The sequence below is a fragment of the Dipteris shenzhenensis genome, chromosome 1 (assembly GCF_047967505.1).
Source record: "Dipteris shenzhenensis isolate YYH24624 ecotype China chromosome 1, Dip_SZ_1.0, whole genome shotgun sequence".
NCBI lineage: Eukaryota > Viridiplantae > Streptophyta > Polypodiopsida > Gleicheniales > Dipteridaceae > Dipteris > Dipteris shenzhenensis.
In genome coordinates, this window is record NC_141596.1 from 65521548 (window position 1) to 65543134 (window position 21587).

Sequence of the window (21587 nt, forward strand, 5' to 3'; positions counted from 1 at the left end):
GGTCGGATGGGTAGGTTCCGAGAAAACATTGCACCTCCTTCATAGACACCTTTACACAACTCGAAACACTCTCCAAACTGTCATAAGACACAAAGACCCATAACTTTCAACAAAGACATCATATAAAATATTCGAACATATATCTAGATGCATCTTGAAATGGGCTTTGTCTGATATAAGTTTCATAAGAAACATAGATTTGGTCGGAAAGATATGGGCATTTTATTGGACGGGGTAGAAACTATCTAAAAAAGAAACAATCACACATAGAGAGTCATAGATTTTTGGTTGAAAATCTAATACAATAACTGAAAACATAGGATGATAATCCTTGAAGAGACTACACGTTGATATAAGTTTCATCCAAATCAGACCACCGAGCAAAAAATTGTGAGTAAAATACTGACAGGGGGTCAAACTATCATGAAAAACACCTACTCCTTCTACTGGTGCTGACTTGGGAGGCTACTACCTCCATGCTTAGACTTCATCAACGATCCAAGTCCCATTGAGGTCACCTAGGAGGGAAAGAAGAGCCCCCTTTGTGGCTTGGGAAATAGATAAACCATGTATGTGCAATGAGCAGTCGAATAGACAACACTTTTGAGCACTTTAGAAGAGAAAGCAATGGAAAAAGGGAAGAGACACTCAAGAGAGAGAACCTGAAGTGACCTTCATTACCAATAGAGTGAGACTCCACTCTAATGCAACTCAAAATACTACAAACACAAGGGAGAAGAAGAGGTTTCATACATACAAGAGGGAGCGGAAGCTCCAAGACTACTCATAGAGAGAGAATAAACTAGAGAGAGATGGACTCAAGAGTCTACATAACAGAATATCTACAAGAGGGAGAGAAAGCTCATGGAAGAGGCTTTAGGAGACTAGAGCTACAGCAACATGAGGCCGAATTGTGAAAGAGATGATGAACAAGGGAGAGGAGGGCTCCTTTTATAGAGATTTTGTCACCCTCCTTCACCCATTTACAATTGCTACCTGTAGATTCCTTTCCCCATCAATCACATAAGCCCATATGTCACCATCCATGTCCTTTTTGGCTACTCTTGCTATGTGTCCCATCAAAAGATGCTCAAGACTTAAAATATTGAGAAAGTCAAGAGTCTCCCCACATGGAGCCCATAGGGACCCTCTCTTTTCCATATGTCCACATTCTCCTTATTCCACATAGGAATTTTAGAAGGATTCCTCTTGACTCCACATTCCTCCACATGCCTTCCACACTTGGCATGTGATCTCTCTTATATTATTGGAACACATGGATGAGCCCACCTCTTTATATGACTCACTCTTTCTATTTTCTAAAAACCCCATAATATCCCATACGCAAATAATTCTCACCCCATACTAAGGTATTTATCATTCATACACATGGTATTTACAATGATCCATTCCACTCATCCTCTCAATCCCATACAATATCTTAGAAAATAGAAATAAGTGAGAGCCGCTAGGCTCACTTGATACTCAAACTCGTATCAAACATAGAAGAAAACAATACCAATGCCAAATAAAAAAATATCAATTTCTAGCATCAGATCTTTCCCCCCCTAGTAGATCCTTTCTAAAAACAGAGAGGGTCTATTGGCCCTCAAGGTGGTAGCATAGAAGAATTTAAGGTGATACTCATTGGTGCATTCGGGTATCACCATGTTGTGAACATCCTCAAGCTGATAGGTTCCATTGGTGAACTTCTTCTTGACTCGATATGGTCCCTCCCATCAGCCAATTAACTGTTTGTCTAGCCGCTTGTTCAAATGGCTATCAAATCTCATGACCAAATCTTCTTCTGCAATATCTTTCTTCTTGCATAATTTGGTGTCAAAACTGGCCTTGCGCCTTTTTTGAGAAGCTTCAAAGTTTTGTAAGGTCTGTAATCTGCATTCATCCAAGGCTTCTAGCTGTACCAAGCGTTGAGCATAGGCATCCTCCTATCCTTCTTTTCTTGCAATAGCAGTGCGAAGACTATGTATCTCCAATTCAATGGGCAAAATGGCTTCTATTCCATACACTAGTTGGAATGGTGTAAACCCAATAGCTAGCTTATGTGTGGTTTTGTAAGCCCATAAAACTTCTGCCAAGTGCCTATCCCAATGCTTTTTCTTGGTGTCTACAAGCTTTCCCATTGAATTGCACAACAATCCATTTGTTTTCTCAGCCAAGCCATTACGTTGGGGATATTATGGTGTGGACATGCTATGATTTATCTTTAGCTTATGCACCACATCTTCAAAAAAAGCTATAGGAGATATCCATTCTGAATCATCAACAGGAAAGATGAATCCTGCCTCAAGTAGTTGTGTTACCTCTTTCTTTAGTGCTTTAGCTTGGATCACCCCCAATCGCCTTAAGCATTGCACAACTGGCTTGCTTTCTAGCTTCAACTCAATCTTGTGCTCCACAAGAGAGACTAGTCGAACCTGTGAATAGCTTGTTGCAAAGAGACATGGAAAATCATGTAACATATCCAAGTACTGGAGCTTCTCACTACCTAATACAAAATCACCAAGAAGCTCTTCATTGCATTGGCATCGTTTAGTGTGCTCCACATCCTCCACATGAAGTGTCTCTACATAATCTTTTTGTACCACCACCTTGTTTCCCCCTGACTCATCCCAATCAGCACCAAGACAAAGACAAAAGGCCACTCCTTCTACCTCACCCTCTAAGCTGGACTCATCGGAGCTACACCCTATCTCTTCTTCTTCATTGGTTAGAACTCTCTGATGTTGAAGACTCCTCCTTAACAACTTCCTTTTTGCAACTTCTGATGTTGTAGCGTACCTTCTTATCATTTGCCTTGCAAAATCAATTCTCCAGTATCCCATTTTGAATAGCCTTCACCTTGCATAGCCAAGGCCTTCCCAAAATCAATGGATAGGCACGTGCATCTGGCTTGGTAGCGATCACATGAAAAGTAGTCGGCACAAAAATTCCACATACATCCACTTCTAGATTCTTCAAAACTCCCAAGGTCTTTACCCTAGTATTGTCAGCCAATTTGATGCGATAAGGAGAGGTAGTACTAGAGTATTTTAAATCAGCATCTATCATGGTCATCACTCATGACATTAATCGATCCACCTCCATCAATGTAAACATTAGAAATCACTTGACCATCAATGATCACATCAACCACAAATACATCATCACCAACATCTATATCTATCTTTTTAACAAGAGGAAAGGCACTTTTCTTCTTTGACACTCTTGTGCTTGCTAGCTTTCCCCATTCTTTCTTTAGTTTTGGAGACAAAGCAAGTAATTGACCAAAGGTGATATGAGCTTCCTTTTCTTTAAGGTCGAACAACAAGTTCTAGCTTCTAATGCCTTGTCCTAAAAGAAAGTCTGGTTGGCTAATTCTCCTTATAGATGCCCTCTTTTTCTTAATATGGCATTCCTCTTTCTGATGTTTCTCATCTACTTCTTCCTTGCTTTCTTCTTCTTCTTTTGATTTACCATGCCTCCGTTTAGCCATCATTACCTCTCTTTCCTCATCCCCTGAAGAAGCTTCTAACAAGGATACTTGTTTTTCTTCTTTGTTTCTCAATCTAGGACACTCGGGACAATAGTGACCTTTTTCATTACATTCATAGCAAGTGACCCCACTCTTATCTTGAGGCCTATCTTCACTCTTTAGTGCTCTAGGTTGTCGTGCATTAACCAAATGCAATTTCAAATCAGCAAACTCTGCCATCAATTGGGAGATATTATGATCTAACTCAGAGGACTTTGGTACTTGAGGAGTGCCCATTACCTCCACCTTAGAAGTTGAAGCTATTAAAGACACAAAAGAAGCTTCTTTCTTGGTCGCAATGCAAAGTGCCTCCACATATGTTGTTGGATCTTTACTCATTACTTTTGACAAAGACGAGGCTCAACTTCCATGGGATATAACTCCCAGAAGAATCCAAAATTAAAGCTATCAATGCCTACTAGAAGTGACAAGGATCTACCAGAGGAATATGTGGTCTACCTTCAATCTAATCTCCCCGATCTTGCCACTCTCTATTCTAATCTACTCAAATCCCTCTCTAACTCTAGTACTATCCTCCATAGCTTTCTAGAAATCCATGCTAATCCATATTCCTTGCCATGCCTCTAAACACTATCGCCTAATCCAAGAATCTAACTTCTATCATCCAATTACACCTAACTCTTTTCCAACACTTGACAATCCATCCCTTGAGGATTATCAAGTTGCAAAATCAATTTGCCCTCCTCTCCCTCCACTTTCCACCAACATCCCTACTTCTACCTTCTCAAATTCACTACTTGCTTCAACCTCAAGCTTTTCCCCTATAACCTCTTCCTCTCCCCCAAGACCACATGTTCCTCCAATCTCCCTTGAGTTTTCAATGGAACACACCATGAATAATTCCATCAATGAGCTTCAAGAATTGGATAATCCAATGTGCACACCCACAAGGGAGTTGCAACAAGATACAAATAGGATTCCCATGTCCAATAATCCCATTGGTGATTTTTGGAGGCAATACCCAAACATGCAGTCAAGAGGAGGATGGGACTCTCTGAAATTTCAATGAGTATCTGCCAAGCACAAATCACTTCAGACATCAGTGTGAAATTGGAGCCACACCTTGCTTGGCGTAGACCAAAGCTGCTCAATGAAAAGTACCTCCTTGAATACATGCAGGATCCATCTTCCTTTCGCACGCATCCCACATTTGATGCGGTGCCCCGTCGCTACCGGTGGGATGCTAATCATCATGATCAAGATAATGCAGATGCTCCTTGCAATTGGCCGTTAATCAATAGAAACTCTAAAATCAAATGGACAAGCCAAGAAACACTTGGAGCCTTGGACAAACATGCATCAATTATGCAAAGCAGGTATGACAAAACACTCAAGGAAAGTGCAAGATACAGTGAAGCCTTAGTATTCATCCTGGAGGTGTCCCTCACCATTGACGACCATTTGCCCAACCTCACCTTCAATCCAAATCAACACATAGATGCTCAAACAACAAGTCGCCTCTTTAGGAGGGCCATATCACTTCAAAGGCGTTATGTCTATTTGTTTGAAGAAATGGTTGACACTGGCTTCTTAAAAACTAAGCAAGCAATCTACGGTGTTCGTGGATTACAAGAAAAAGATTGACAAGAAGCTCGCTCCATCTATCACCGTCGCCATCTTTACCATACTCATTGGGTAAAGTAAAGACAACCGCATCACAACATCGCCTGTAGATCCTACCATAACCCGAGGATGGGTAATCAAATCGGTCTAGGGGAGTTCTTAACCCTGTGGCAACAAGGGCCAGAAGTGCAGTCTAGGACAACAACTATGAGAGCATTGTGTGTGTAGAGTAGCGGCAAAGCTCCGCTTGTAATATCTTGAGCTTGAAAGATGGTATAATAAATCTTAAAGGGTGAGGATAGCCAAGCTCCTCTCTAGAAAAGATCCAATCATACTTGCAAAATCAGGATCTAAAGAGAGAAATACTAAATCTAGAGAGAGAAATACTAAAAGCCTACACTTTCGGAGGTCCCTCCACTTTGTGTAGGGACCCAAAAAGTCCCCCCCAAAAGTGGAGGGACTCCTGTCCAAAAGGTCTCCTACAAAAGAGGTCCCACCACAGAGGTACCTACTACGGATTGTGTAGAGACCAACATGTATAAATATATCTCAATGGAATGAAGCTCCCACTCTTTGGGGTTCAGTATTCAAGCTCACTATTGTGTTCAAGCAATTGATCTCCATTGCGTCCATGCTCTCTTACACTATCGTGTTCTAGCATGCCCTTACCCTTGCACTCTCTATGCTTATACTCCCTCCTCCTCCTCCTTCCTCCCTCTTCCTCCCTCCTCCTCCTCCTTCCTCCCTCTTCCTCCCTCCTCCTCCTCCTCCCTCCTCCTTCTCCTCCATCTCCTCCCCCCCTCCTCTTCCTCCTCCCTCCTCCTCCTCCTCCGATCTCCTTCTCCTTTCTCCTTCTTCCTCCCTCCTCCTCCTCCTCCTCCCTCCTCCTTCTCCTTCCTCCTCCCTCCTCCTCCTCCTCACTCCTCCTCCTCCTCCCTCCTTTATCCTTATCCTCCATCTCCTCCTCCTCCTTCCCCCTTCTTCCTCCTTCTTCCTCCCTCCTCCTCCTTCCTCCTCCTTCCTCCTCTTCCTCCCTCCTCCTCCTCCTCCCTCCTCCTCCTCCTCCTCCTCCTCCTCCTCCTCCCTCCTCCTCAACCCTTAGCCCTCAAATCCGCGAAGGAGACTAGCTCTCCACTTCTCAATGTTGGACTCCTCCTAAACCCTACAACCCCCTCTAAACCTTGGAACTCCTAGTTAGTTCTCTCAACCCTGTCCCCCCTTCTAGACCCTTGAACTCCCGTGGAGGCGAGAGCCTCCATCAATCATTATAATCAAGCCCTCTTTCTCATTTACGTGCACATGAGATCGACTTTCCATGCTTTAGCCTACACCTCGCACAGGAACACAACCCGAGGACCTATGCTACACTTGTGAACACCTATGCTACAATGAGCAACGACACGACTATAGGTGACCAACACCCTCGGACCCTGCACTTGGGTAAAATAGAGACAACATCAGTATTCGCCACCCTTGTATGTATCGTACACTTAAGTGGAAGAGTCTAAAAGTACCTTGTAATAGCTTCTGCCTTCACGAAGCTATGTAGGCTAGTGTATTAGCCTTTTGGTCATCAAGCCACAGAGAGCTGTGTGTCTTAGAGCGTGTTTAAAGAATCGCCATTAGCGCTCACCTATCTACTCATCCTCTATAGTACGCAATGATTGCTTCTGACGTCTGTTACTATCAGCACAATGCCCAAGCATATGCAGTGGAGATTGTGAACTAGATGTGCACAAATGCTTGCCACTAATCGTGCTAGACCAGCAGCTTACAGTTGTAGGATTATAGTCATCAGATTCCACTGTGTGTGTACATAGCAGTATGTAGAGAACTTGGATGACGATTTCTTCTCAATACGAAGCTTATAAATAGTTTCTACGAGGACCATAGCCGACCCAATCAGTTTCATTATTGAAGTGAACTATCATCGTGACCAGTGGGGAGTCATTTTTCGTGAAATGAGTATAACTTTAGAGGACCTTAGAATACCAATACTTACCATGTATACATGGCATTTTCAAAGTTTAGCTCAATAGCCTTGCTCATAAATCATAACTTGTTCTAAGCTTATGGGTTCTTGTTTGCTGTATAATTTAAAAGTCTCGTGGAGCTTACATGCTTTAAGAGAACCGACGTTAACCTTCATGTTTATAGATTGTCCATCGGGAAATAAGAAATGAAAATAGTAAAAAATATGCAAAGTTTTTTTATGACTACTGCGCAATGGTTTTAGGTAGGTCGAAACGGGAATTTTTAAGCACAAAATAAAGTTATGAAGTGCTAGTATTACCCAGACCAGACCATATCATGCCATTATTGGTGCCAAAATGTGTGTGTGTGTGTGTGTGTGTGTGTGTGTGTGTGCATGTGTGTGCATATGCATGTGTGTGCGCGTGTGCGTGTGCATGTGCATGTGTGCATGTATCAATCTTTGCACCCTAAACAAAAAAGTGTGTATATCAAAAGATACCTAGGAATACATAGCACATGTTCCTTTGGCTTTGTCTGAATTTGTTGGCTGCTACATAACTAATATCTACCATAATTTCTTTTAAAGACAAGCCTACCAATAGCACTCATGTACACAATGGGATCAATTTTGCAAAAGTATTGTACTTAACTCTTGGATACATCGGTGTACAAAATGACCCTACAACTTTTCACATGAAAATGTTTCTCTTAAAAACTTATTTTTTTTGTGGCATAAATATGCCAAATGTATGTTGGAAAAGATAATAATGATTTATACCCAAATCTATGGATCAAACTTTCGGGAAAGCTTCTCCTTTAACTTCTCAACCCGTTTTTAATCATTTTATATACAATGAGAATATCATGCATAAGAGCTTTCCCATCATTCATCACTTAGAGTGTATGGTCTGACTCATTTCTTTTCAAACCAAGTGAGAAAAAGTACATGTTAATTTAGGATACCATGCTCTTGGTATTGAATTTGATACAAACAATCGCTTATTCAATTGCAAACAATACATTATTTCCTTGGATTACAATCCCTTCATGTTGTTTCACATAGAATTCCTCATCAAAATATCATTCACATCCATCTAAAAAATCTTCCACTTATTTTTGGCTCTTAAAGAGAAAAAGGCAGAAATAGAAATCATCTTAGCTATAGGAATAGAAGTTTTAAAGTAGTCAATGCCTTCCTCTTATGCATAACATTTTGCCACCAATCATGCTTTATAGTTGTCAATATTGCATTTGCTTCATCCTTGAAAAGATACACCCATTTGCAACAAATGGTGTCTTTGTCATATTGGAAATTCACCAAACTCCACGTATTATACAAAATTGAATGCTACACATTTAACATCACTTCCACCCATTCAGAATAAATAAATTCTTTGTATGTGATGAAAGCTCTTCCATAATAAATATACAAAAGGACCTTCAGCACTTGTAGACACTATATGTACACAAACAATATACTTAACACAACTGACTATCCCAGTATGATGCATCTAAATCAAAAATATTTAAGTTTTTTCTCTTTAATGATTTTGTTCCTACAAATTATCATGTGAAAAATCTAGCAGATCCACATATTCTACACCAATTTCATCAACAATCACAATTGTACGGAAAAAAACCTATCATTTCTTAGTATCAAACAATTGATATACTTTTATGTGTATTATGAGCAAGAAATGTACTTTTTCTATGTTGTTTAGGTGTGTGAAGATAAGTACAAGCAAAACATCAGTTTGTTCCTTTTTAAGCTTTCTTGAGGGTCAACCATCAATTAAACTTTCAACATTTGTAATTGAAGAGTCGCTCTTGAATCATCATTAGCAACTTGAATAAGAAAATCTTCAGTTATCCTAAACATATGAAATTTACACTTGGTACATAACTCTATGAATGAAAAAACCAAAGTAGTAGCCAACCATAAAAGAAAACTCTTTGAACGTGTTGCTAAATACTAATAGCTAAACTGGGAAATAATAAGAGAGCATGAATGCTCATGGATAGACATACTAAACAATGCCTTAACAAAAATAATAATTGTTATATTGCATCCAATTTCTTTATTAGAAAAGATGAGTGTGCTTGGTTAAGGCTAAAGTTTACTGAAAGTGATGGTCACCACTATTTGCTCACTTCTTTGGAGGAAGTGTACCTACCTCTTGCAACTGCTACTAATGCAAACTCTTGTTGTTGTTGGCTATTTCCACCATCCCACGCCCTCTCCCATTGTTGCTTTCTCCACCTTAGCTATGCCCCTCCTCCTCCCTCGTGGTGCAAGGACCATCTATCTCAGAAATCATATCATCATCATCATCATAGGAAGCAAAAGGGAAAAGAAAGTCCCTTTCAAGGAAATGGTGACTAGTAATAGCTTGACAGGTGGAATACGGTAGGGAAGAAGGAAAGCATTAAATCAACAAACTTGTGGATTTGTTTCAAAATGTTGAAATAAGAAAATGACAACTCGTTAATACCTCACAATCCAAAAAAACAAATCTTCACAAGTATTATTATTTCAAACCTAAAATAAACATTCCCATGACACCTCATACTCTAGAAAATATTAAATATTCATAAAATGGGTTTTCTTGACTATTCTTCTTCGCCGTTCAAGATTAAGACCTACCATACCAACACAATCCCCCACATCCAACAATCAATGCTACCCTACACATTACATCATGTGCAAACAACATGCTTGTCGCCTATGCATCCCAATTGTCCTCCTACCTCATCATCCTTTAACATGTACTGAATATCATTTTCAAGGTCAAATCCAATGCCAATCAACCCCTAGGTTCCAATGAATCGCCATTTTGCAATAGCTTCCTCCCTATAAAAGCAAGCCTTTAACATGTATTGAATATCATTTTCAAGGTCAAATCCAATGCCAATCAACCCTTAGGTTCCAATGAGTCGCCATTTTGCAATACTTTCCTCCCTATAAAACCAGCCTCGAAAAAAAAAGTTATTGTCCCCCTCCCTTCCCACCTCCTTCCTTCATCTAATAGCTTCCGCACTTATTGACTTCTAAATCTTTGTAAGGAATGAGAGATTGGCAAAGGTGAATAGAAAAGCATAATATTTGGCTAACATCATCATAATGTCAATTTGTTGAGAAGAATTATCAAAGTAATGTTTAAGACACAAGAATGTTCAAACTCCTACCCTACATGTTGACATAGACACTCGATCTATCTAGCATTGGGCCCACTCTATATTTTGCTTTCAACTACATAATAAGCTATGCTATGCCAAAATTCTGCTATAAATACTTGAAGTTGAAAGCTGCAACAATCAAAGTTTCAAGATTTACAATATTGAATTGTCTCATTTGGACCTATTTTTACAACATATTCCAAAGGGCCCTATGCACTTACAAAAGTGTTTGATTACGTTGTATGTAAGATCTAGCTCCTAACGACTTTGCCCAAGTAATACAATGTGATCAAAGAACACACCCTTGTCTTTTGAGTTATGTCAAAAAGATAAATATTTCCATGTAGACTCTTTAAGGAGTTAGAGCTTCACAAACAAATGGGTACTTCCTTCAACAATCAACGGGAAGTCCCAATGAATAAAACTAGAGTTGAAACGCATTGCTCCTTTAATGCAAAGGTGATCTCCTGTCTAAATGACCCAAAATACACAAAACTATTATTTGAATATTCTCAACTTTGTCTAGATTTGAAATTTACTAAATTAAACATGGTTCACCTCATCCTCTAGCTCACACTCAATAAAATAAAGAAACCTTTCATTCCTGTATCAACAAGGTGACTCAAGGTAGGACTATTGGGCCTCACTCTAACCAACCAATGATATCCTTAAAGGAGAACTAATATCATCATCGCTTTGACCAGCCAATGATATCCTTAAAGGAGAACTAATATCATCATAGCTTCGACTAAGGACAATGTGAGCGAGTAAATTAGGACAAAGTGATAGATTTGTGCTTGTGTTTGTGGACTACTGGGATAATCATTTTTGTAGACTGGTTGTACCATAATATGGCTCAAGGCTGTCTGAATTCTGAGATAGCATGATGTGACTCGCTTTCTTGCACAAAAGGATGCCCAAATTGAAATTAATTTTTACCAACTAAACTTGCAGAACCTTTTAAGTGGACATGTGACGGAATGAAGCAATGTGAAGATTCTCTTCAACCTTATCTGCAAAGACTTAGGCCTCTCAAACAAGTTGCCATGTTAATGAGTTTGCTTATTCATAGTGACGAGACTTCAACACCTATAATAATTATTTTTTACGAGGCTTCACAAAATAATACAAGATGCAAGACCTTTCATGAAAGACCATCATACTCTAAAGGTTACCAACAAGGCACTCTAGGAAGCTAAGACAATCAGCTCACAACCTAGACACTCTCTCTCTCTCTCTCTCTCTCTCTCTCTCACCATGACTCTCCCTATCTCTTCCCATCTCCCTCCACATCCCCCCCCCTCTCTCTCTATCTCTCTCTCTCTCTCTCTCCCTCTCCCTCTCTCTCTCTCTCACACACACACACAGTCCCCCGTCACATTTGCTATTCTATCAGCGTAGAGTTTTAGGCAGCTTGCTATCTATTCAACCTAGAGTTTTAGGCAGCTTGCTATTTGATATTAAGCACCGCGCAGGAATTCCCCTTGTCTCCTTTGTGCATCATAGTAGCGCACAAAGCCATACTCTCCCTTGCCTCCTTCCCTCCTCCTATAGATCCCCCATACCTCCTTCCTCCTTTTGGACAATCAATCATGTTGATTTAACTCATCAAATGATAGATTACACGGTTAGCAAATAGCCCTCCGAGAATAGCCAATCAAGAACAACGTAGATTTTGTTTTACATCCCATGCATTTGTCAAGCAGGTGCAACATTGTAATGCAAATAAAAACTCGTTAATTTTATAAACAAACTTGTTTCAAGCATGTATCGGAGGTTACTTACCACAATGAAACTCTATCACCCGACAGGGACAAATGCATGATAATCAGGTACCTTCAACCAAGTACAGAGCTGCCCATTGAATTCTTGAAATAACAATACAGCTAAATTGCCACCAAATGAAAAACCCACTTTGTTCAAGTATACTCATTTTGAATGCACACTTCTGTCACTCTCCGGATAGACCAAGACTTAACTTTTACAAATCTGCGAACTAAACAAGGATGGCTGTGCCCCAAGGCCTACATAGCTCATTCTCTGTGAACAAAAGATGATCCAAAATGCCTCTCCATGGAATTGTTTCTTTGAGAGGAGGAAATATATCAAAATTACCTTGAGAGCTCTCCTTATTGCGTGCACAAGTATACAAAGCTATGAACACAACGTCTTTTGTATGTCACAAATCGCTCATGAGATTCCACCAAGCTGGAGTTGATATAACCTGCAACTGAGGGCCGATTATCGAGGCATATACCCATCCAACGCTGCTCGGCTTCAACAAGTAAGACTGTCACTCCATCATTGGAATAGCCCCTCCAGCAGCTATTACTTGTTGCTCCAGCTGCATCATGAAAACATGAATACTCAAGACCAACGACGCCAGCATCCTATAATTCAACAGTGTACTAAGAGCAGCTCCCTTGTTGAACTTAATGTCATGGTTACGTTACATAAGCACTAAGGATAATACATCACTGATTACAAGTGTTTTATTGTAATGTGGATTCTTTGCAATGATCAATATGTGTCATTTACAATGAGAAGTTACCTCAGGAAACCATGTCAAAGCGCGCCTCTTTAAGTGTAGCATGTACAAGTTTAACGAATGGGATGCCACATAACCCCACAAAACAATTCATATATGAAAGCCTTAAATTTGATATAACACAAACATCAGAACTTAAGGGTCGATGCCCCACGCGTAAGGCTCCAAACAAGGAGGGCATCATGGCTCACCTGTGGATCCTTGCTAGTTTACTTACAAGATCAATGCTAGTGTGATGTGGGCACTGTATGCAGCCCAAAGTGGGTGTGGCGTCCACATGGGATTGGCGATAGACAGTATGGAGACTGCCATGTGTAAAGCAAGATTAGCTGCCACGTGGATGGATCTTAAGCCAAGCTTTGAGGGATGGAAGGCCATGCATAGTAACAGACATAAGTAGGCCACAATTGGCCACCCTACGACCAAAGTAGGGGTCACATCTGTCTGACTAGGAGGTTGGCATATGCAAGCAAGCAGGTCAGGCACTTTGACGTGGCCTGGAGCAGACGAGGGTCAGCCTGGAGGCTGGACAGGTCCATAGAACACTAGGTCGGCCTTAGATTACGGTTGGCCCAGCCAGCATAATTGAGCAGCTTTCAAGGGGGGAAACTAAGCCACATCTGGCTGCCTAGGGGTCAAACACACACATGACCCATCACTTTGTTATGGCCTGGTGCAGATGGTTTGGCTTGAAGCAGGATGCGTCCCTAGGAGGCTGGGGTCAATCCCCAATCTGGGTTGGCCCAGTCCCCATAGTCAGAACGGGAGGGGTGTAAACAGCCCCTTCACACTTCTATATAAGGACACTTCTCACTCGCTCAAGCAGTCCACTGAAGCCTCATAGGTATGCAGACAGCAAGAGAGTGAGCAGCCACGATAGGAGCATCTACTTAGCTCAGCGTTGCTCAGATTATGTAGCTCAATTGGCTATGAGTACTGCAGCACCGGGCTGCCTACAAGTGGAGCATTTTGGACCAATCCACGAGTTTGGGTAGCATGCTAACGATTGTTTTGCTACCTATCCAGGTATTGGAGTGAAGTCTGCGAGGCACTAAGGACTGTGGAAACCCTATTTCTCTGTTTGGAGAGTAAGGGGTGTGATGTGTATTCTCTGACATGATATCAGCACCTGCAAGATCTATTTCATCAATATACTTCATCAACCAAAGGAGGCCCTTTGCAGTGATCTCGCAACCCCCCTAAAAGACTAAGGTGGAAGGTAATGTATGCAGACATGGATGTAAACATGTACATGTCCCCTTAGAGCCTACAAATTGAAATTCTAGCCAGGATCCATCCTGTTCCTAGTTTCTGAGCGCGACAAAGGAGGGTCATTTATGTATGCAAGAATGGCTTCATCATGAGAGGACTTCGTGAGTTGGTGACTCACTGGTTGAGCACATGAACAATACTCAGGCATCATAGAATTCCGCTCCTATGTAACTCATGTTTGCAGTGCCACATCTAGTGGATATTGAGATTGTGTTTGAGCACAAATTGGGATGGCAGCAGCTGGATGCTTAAAGATCGAGTTTCTTATTACAATCAAGGACCGTCCAGTAACTAGCAAGAGACTAAATGGTATTAGGCAAATAACTTGCTTTTCTTGGATTAAATCTATCTACAAGACTCAAACCCTTAGATCAGCCCCAGCCCCGACTATTAAACCATGGTTAAGCCATGGTTAGTCCATTAGGGAAGTAAAAGATAGTTCTTACAAAGATGTCATCCAGCCAGGCTCAGCTTGGTCATGGACCAAAGTGGTCTTCAAAGGTGCTGGTTCTTGAATAGGGAGCATGTGGAGGTTAGAGGTATTACAGAATTGAAAGCACATCGACATTTAAAACTAGCGTCAAAACCAGAAACTAAATATGAGAGCATCATTGTCTTGAAGAGATAAAGGACAACCGCACCTGCAGTAACGCTTCCAACTTGTTCTTGACAAGGAAGAATTCTTGCTTAATCTGTTGTAAAGCTTGACGGCACCTGTAAGAAAACAAGATTCAGAGAAGGAAAAAGCAAGATGTTTTGGGAAAGAGGAGAAAACGGGACACGCAACTCTCTCTCTCTCTCTCTCTCTACACATGCGCACACACTTTTTTTTTTGTTGAAACATATACAAACTTTTTTTTTTGTGGATAACACACATAAATTAGGGGTATGGAACACAACATAAAGACCTCAAGGCATTAGACGTGTCTTTTACTCTTTAAAAAGAAGAGGGAGAGCGTATGCATACAAACATGTAAATTCACCAAAAACAAAGAAAACTCGAACACAAAATGTGAGGAGTAATATATGATAGTAGTCAATAGGCCCCTGTACTCACTTGATGATTCTTTTTTACTAGCATATAAAGTGTCTCTAGTATGACACATTAAGCACGTATAGAATGTCTCTCACGTTAATATTCAAAAACCAAACTGCAAACTTACATTTTTCATGCACCTTTGCCTTCTACAGGTACTCATGCAATCCTTCTTTTTTTCTTAGCATATAGGACAACTCTTAATAAGAGGCACCGCAGCCAACCTTATATCGCTTACCTCTAGAGCAGGAGGAGGGAGGGAGAAAGAAGGGGGGGGGGGAGAGATTGTAACAAAGTGATAGAGCAAGAGTGGAAGCAACGGAGGAGGAGGCAGCAATGGACAGAGGGAGAGCAACAGCATTTACAGTAAATATGCAGAGAAAGGTGAAGAGTTTCATTTTATAACTATGAATGAATAACCGGCTAGAGAAACCATGAAAGGAGAAATTGCATCGGCTTGAGAAAGCATGAAAGGAAAAATTGCATACAATTTTGAAGGGAAAGCCAAACAAGTAAAGCAAAAGGAAAGCAGGTAATGTGCTACTATCTTCACCCAATCTCTTAAAATTCATCATAAACTGATAGCTGGATTAAAATTTTCTTAAAGACTAGGGGGGCATGCTGGCAGTAACAAACCTGTTAATTTCATATTTAACCAATTGCATACATATACAAGAAACCTTTCGGTACTGAAAGTAAGTAAGAGCTACAAACCCTTCTCTATTTCCTGCTTCTGCAAAAGCACGGAAGTCCATACACACTGCTTTTACACGTTGGGCACCTATGCTGCATTAAAAACAAATTGCATGTCATTTTCCCACATTTTGATAATTAGCCAAGAAGACTTGCACAAGCATTTTCCCACAATTTGGAAATTAGCCAAGAAGACTTGCACAAGCAAACAAACATTTTAAAATACATTAGAGGCCACCGGAAAAACTAAATGTAAAACCTTGGAGAGCACACTTTAAAGTTGGACTTACTGAGGTGTACTAAGCCACAAACATAATCCCTGAGCATAAATCACCACTAATACTGAGTAGAGAACGGGGTATGGAGGGGAGCAATGCCAATCATCACCACGAAAGACAATGGGCCAGCAATCTTTCGCATGTACCAAAGTTATGAAGTTCCAACAAGATAGTAAGACTTGGTGCTTGGCCTTGGCGTTTGCTAGGCCTTTAGCAGCAAAGCACACTCCGAAAAAACTGCAGAGACTAAAAATATGGTCATTACTTACTAGCTGCATAGCAGAGGATCTTTACTACACAAGAAAGAGTTTGATCATCATTACGTGCTTAAGCGCATGAATGATGTCCCAAAATATCGGAGGTTGGAGATGAGGGATAGGGTCGGATGGTAAGAAGAGGCCATCATGGGTGCATCCAATAGATTGGAAGCATACAAAATCAAGGCAATTAGGTGACTCTGAAGAGGGCGGCAAGGAAATGTCTCAATACCATAGGTGCTTTGCACCTGAGGAGTGGTGGCAGACAGGACAAAGAGGCATGGGTGGTAAGTATATTTATCTTCTAGAGTATTATGGAGAACTCTGTTCACAGTGAAGTTGTGAAAAGTACAAAATGCCCTCTCAATTAAGCAGAAGAAAGGAGTAAGCCAGTGGCCTTTTCCTTAACATCACTCCAACCTTTTTAAGGAAACCAAAATGTTGGGCCGTTAGCCTTTTCAGCCATTGTCACTGTGAAGACCCTACCAATAAAGGACATAATTCTTCCCAACACCTACTAGTTAGCTCAGCGTTACCTTTTATGATATACGCACCCATTGTAGTTCATTTCCAGCTGGCTGACATGAACTTGTGGTCATACAGAACTGAAGAGGCAGCTAATGGCACTAAAGGCTTGTTCAGATTAGAATGGCAAAAGGCTTCAAAACCTGATGATTTTTCCTATTAGAAGCACCAAAATTACATTAAAAATAGAGCAAAATACAGACATATGAAAAGGTACTGAAAGGCAAATAATTCATTAACAAATGGCGGTACCAAACAAAAACCATGTGCAATCAGGTTCTATTCTACATATCTACTTCTCTGTTTTTTTAGAGCAGGCTGTAATGACAAGATGAGTTTTCAATGACAAACCATAAGCTGTAGACAAGAAGCGAGAGCATGATTTACGGCTCTCCTTAGTGATCAAAGAAATCAAACAGCTATGTGGGCTTTTTCAAAGAAAAGGGGGGAAATTTTTAACCTGGAGCTGCTACCCTTGAACTGGTGCACATAAGCATCCACCTTCTTGAAGTCTACAGGTTCTTGCTCTCTAAAATTCAGTTTCGTCATAGAACAACCACAAGTCAATAGTGACACTAGCATTTCACAGCAACGCAATGGTACTTGCAACTAAGAAACCAAATTGCAAGGGCATCCTTATAAGGGGGCGAGCAAGTACAATACAACGCTTTAAAATTGTAGTTCCTATCAAGTGGCCTGTAGATTAGTAAATGCCACGATAGTAGGAGGGAAAAGGGGAGTACAGCGCTTTGGTAAGCTCTGCAAGCAGCCTTTCTGAGTCTTCTGCAAAGAGAGTGACCACCTCAGCTACAAAGTCTGGGTTACTTGCATCCTGTAGCATCTGAAGCTGGGTAAACTGGTCATCCAAAAAGCCCTGTAACCACATTTGCAATGAAAGCACTAAGATCAGAAACGTTTAAGTGAGTATAGCAATGGATAATACAATAAGTTCCTTTAAATTCAGACTGAAATAAATTGTCGAAGCAGCGGCTCAGCAATATGAAAAAACAAAACATCCAAAACTTTCTTTTTCATGGATTATTATTGCCCCAGTTGGGTGCTGCATATAAGAGGCAAGTAATGCGCTCGTCTACCTCTTGAAACAATGAATTTGTCAGCTCAGCGAGCTGCTGTTGCAGTCTCACTACCTCCATGGTGCTGAACAGACCCGGGAAGAAGAGGTTACAGAGACTGGTCAACGTCAGGAAGAGGTAAGGAAGCAACTCATCCAACAACCATGCCTATCAAAAGACGCTGCACGGGAACAAACACAGTTTTGGATAAACTGGGGAGAGGTTCTATAATCAAGGCCACAAAATTTCCAATGAAGCGAGGGGCTAGCAGGTGCTAATATTCGACCGAAATCGAGTGTCAGGGAAGATAGAGAGCGGTTGAAAAAGCAGACAGGGATAGGTGAGGACACAGAGACAGAAAAGACTGCAAGAGGGCAGACGGTCGAGGACCGGGAAAAAGATAAAAGACAAAAGAGGCTAGGGACAGGTATAGTGGAGACGGCGTGCGGAACGGAAGGCAGGCAAACGGGGAAAGGATTGGCTAGAACAGCCAGAATTCGTGACAGAATGATGGGAGGTGAGAGGTACGAAGCTGAGAGGAAGAAGGGAAGAAAGTAACGTGAGGATTGGATTGGGAAGCAAAGCAAAGGTTTGATGAACAGTTGCCTGTGCTCGCTCGCGAGCTCTCTGTGTTTGTAGCTCTGGAAGCGCTTGCGCAGCTCAGTCCCAGAGACACATACTCTCTCTCTCTCTCTCTCTCTCTCGGACAGGAGCACGCCGAAGCTGCGGAGCTCTCTTCTGCTCTCGCTATATCTCTCACACGCGGTGCAGCTTTGGGAATGAGTGCCCAAAAAGTTGTGGCATCATGATTTCTCCTCGCCCTCTCTCTCTCTCTCCCTCTCTCTCTCTCACAGCCACGAGTAAGGAAAGGTTGAACACAGAGACCTACGAGCTAGCTGAGCCTCTCTCTCTCTCTCTCTCGCTCTCTCTCTCTCTCTCTCTTGCTACGCGTGAAGCAGTATCTCTTTCCCTCGCGTACGAACATGAATCCCTAAGCCCTTTCTCACTCTTCCTCCGTAGCTGACGCTGTACAAAAGGGCCTCGGCCAGCTCGCACGACGCACACGCGGTCTCCAGAGTGGAAAAAGCTGCGTGGGATGGAGGTAGTGGTGCTCACAGACAGCGAGAGACAAGGGCAAAGCTGGAGAAGAGGACCTTCCAATACGCTGTCTCCTGAGTCCTCTCTCTCTCTCTCTCTCTCTCTTCCCTCTGCTCTCCGCTCTCTCGATCTCTCTGCGATGTGTGCCTCAGCAAGAGCTGCTGCTGATGAGAAGTAAATGCTGCATGATTCGCTGATGATCTTCCCCGTGAGTCCCACAAACAGACCTCCAAAGTTGCTATCTTGTGTGAGCCCCTCCACAGAATCCGATCTCCGGCCTGCCTCAAGATCGAGATCGCGCGCGGCCCCTGCCTCCTCCCACGTTCCCCCCCTATCGCCCTTTCCCTAAATCCCTTCTTTTTACATCCAATTGCTTCCGACAAACCGTTGCCTCATGCGCTTTGTGAGCTGAGCTGCGCTCCCCAGTCCAGTCTCCAAACTCCCATCACATGCTGCGTGATGAACGACCGACTCGGGCCCCCTCACCCAATTCCACACACCTCCCAACGCTGCCCTTCTGAACGCCCTTAATGCTAATAAACCGCAGTAGCGCCTCCCCCTTTCCAATTGGACGGCTCCACTGCCTGCTGCGCCTCATCTCTCTGCTCGCTGCGCGCGCTCTTCCTCTCCCCCTCTCTCTGCTCTCTCTCCCCCTCCCCCTCGATCTCTGCTTTTGTTTGCCCGCTTCTCTCTCTCTCTCTCTCTCTCTCTCTCTGTGTCTGTGTCTATGATCGCGATCTCTTGCTCTTGTTTATCGTCGATTCTTCGGCCGCCCACTGGGTCTTTCTACATCAACATGAACGCATCCACTTGGACTTCGACTCTCATATCTATGGATAATGGATGATGTTGTGGCTACATTGGGACACCTCTATTTACTTCCATGCCAAGGCACACCCTGTTGTGCTAAGGGGTATCACACAACCTGAATCTATCGGTCCCTATCCCCAAAACTTACAAACCGTAAGGTGGATATCGTGCAAACTATTTGTTGAGACTATGGAACAAATCCATGGTAGAGCTGAGGGCGACATTGATGACAAACCTTGCCAGACTTGTTCTCATGAAACGCTAGTCCAAAAGCTACACCACTAAGTAGCATTCCACCGCCCAGTTGGAGGAGACAGGATTTTCTTCATTCTTCTCGGGCATTTCGGGGCTACCTTTGCTACTGCCAATACTAAGGTCCTATCTTATGTTCTGCTGTCAGAATTCAACCAGGCTTGTCAATTGTGTGAGCCTTGAGCCTTCAGTTGGACTTTGGGTTCGTTCCCACGTTCCCACGTCCATCCACTAGAGAGACTCATGTAAGCATTTTCGTTGGACTGGCGGAAGGTAGGAATGCCCTCTTAGAAGACTGCGTTGTAGGGGACAACTCTCCAATCCCTTACTATAAGGGCAACCCCCTCTAGAAGCTAGTTTAGGGCGGTATTGGGGCAGCCTCTAAGCCTCTAGATAGAAGCATTTATTCAAACAATAAGAGAACCCCTCCTTAAGAGGAAGCCAACATTGTCACTAGTGAGGATGCCCTAGCATACCTTTTTCAACCTATTTGGATCCCTTGGAATGCCTAGGTCCTAGCAATTTATTATAATGTGGACTTAGGGTTGTAGTTAAGCTAATTAAAGGCTCAAAAACTCCCATGATAACACCAAACCAACTCCAAACCATAACAACTCATGGGGAGGGTAGAAATAATTGATCTTAGTGTTGTTAAAACAAAACTAATGTTCACAGGGGATGCACTTTAAGGAGGGTGCTTTCATTCAAGATGCCTTTGCTTGTCTCTATTGCCTAAATGCCCATTTCGAAGTAACCTCCCCACATGACAATGCCACAAGCATCGCCATATTGTTTCAAAATGCAAGTGTATGCTCTAAGGGAATGGATTCACATTTGCCAACATGGATCATTTATCCCATAGACATGAACATGTTTTATATATGGAGATCATGTCATGTATCCCACAGGCAAGAGCTACACACGGAGGTTACCCCACTCAATTACATCCCCCAACAAGTTAAACATCTAATGGTCTATGATCTGTCGAGGCATACATCTAACTTGTAGAGCTTAATGGATGAAAGACTAAGCATACATGTTGGTTCTGTGACAAAGAGTGTTTTTTATCTATAATGGTTGTTTCGTTGGGGATGAAGTTTGGCGTCATTGAAAACCCTATTATTCCCATATGACCACACTCCACTCTTGCACACATTCCACCTGGTAAACAGAAAGTGTATAGCTCCAACTAGATTGTGTGGTTGCAAGTACCAATCCATGGAACTCACTCCATCTCGCAACCAAAGTGAATGCCCTACACATCACACACTAACCTATGCAAGAAAAAGTGGAGTTGCACTCTTTGATGTCCAATGCACTAGTCTCCCTAGCATTAGACTCAACAAAGCTAAGCAGCAAGACTATCACTTGTTCATGAGAATTGGTTGTCAAAGGACCAAGCGTAAATGAGGTACATTAGACTCAACAAAGCTAAGTAGCAAGACTATCATGTGTTCATGAGAATTGGTTGCCCA

At 42.1% G+C, this 21587-nt stretch overlaps 1 protein-coding gene across 1 annotated transcript; it reads right to left on the reverse strand.

The window, feature by feature from the left end:
• Window positions 1-12021: 12021 nt before the first annotated feature.
• Window positions 12022-19339, reverse strand: LOC147906224 (histidine-containing phosphotransfer protein 1-like). Its single transcript, XM_087377237.1, has 6 exons — window positions 17974-19339; window positions 17623-17753; window positions 17340-17408; window positions 15841-15912; window positions 14732-14804; window positions 12022-12614 (listed from the first exon to the last, which is right to left on the reverse strand). Exons 1-6 carry the CDS (start codon window positions 18031-18033, stop codon window positions 12564-12566), a joined length of 456 nt encoding a protein of 151 aa, XP_087233363.1. The 5' UTR covers window positions 18034-19339; the 3' UTR covers window positions 12022-12563.
• Window positions 19340-21587: the final 2248 nt, after the last annotated feature.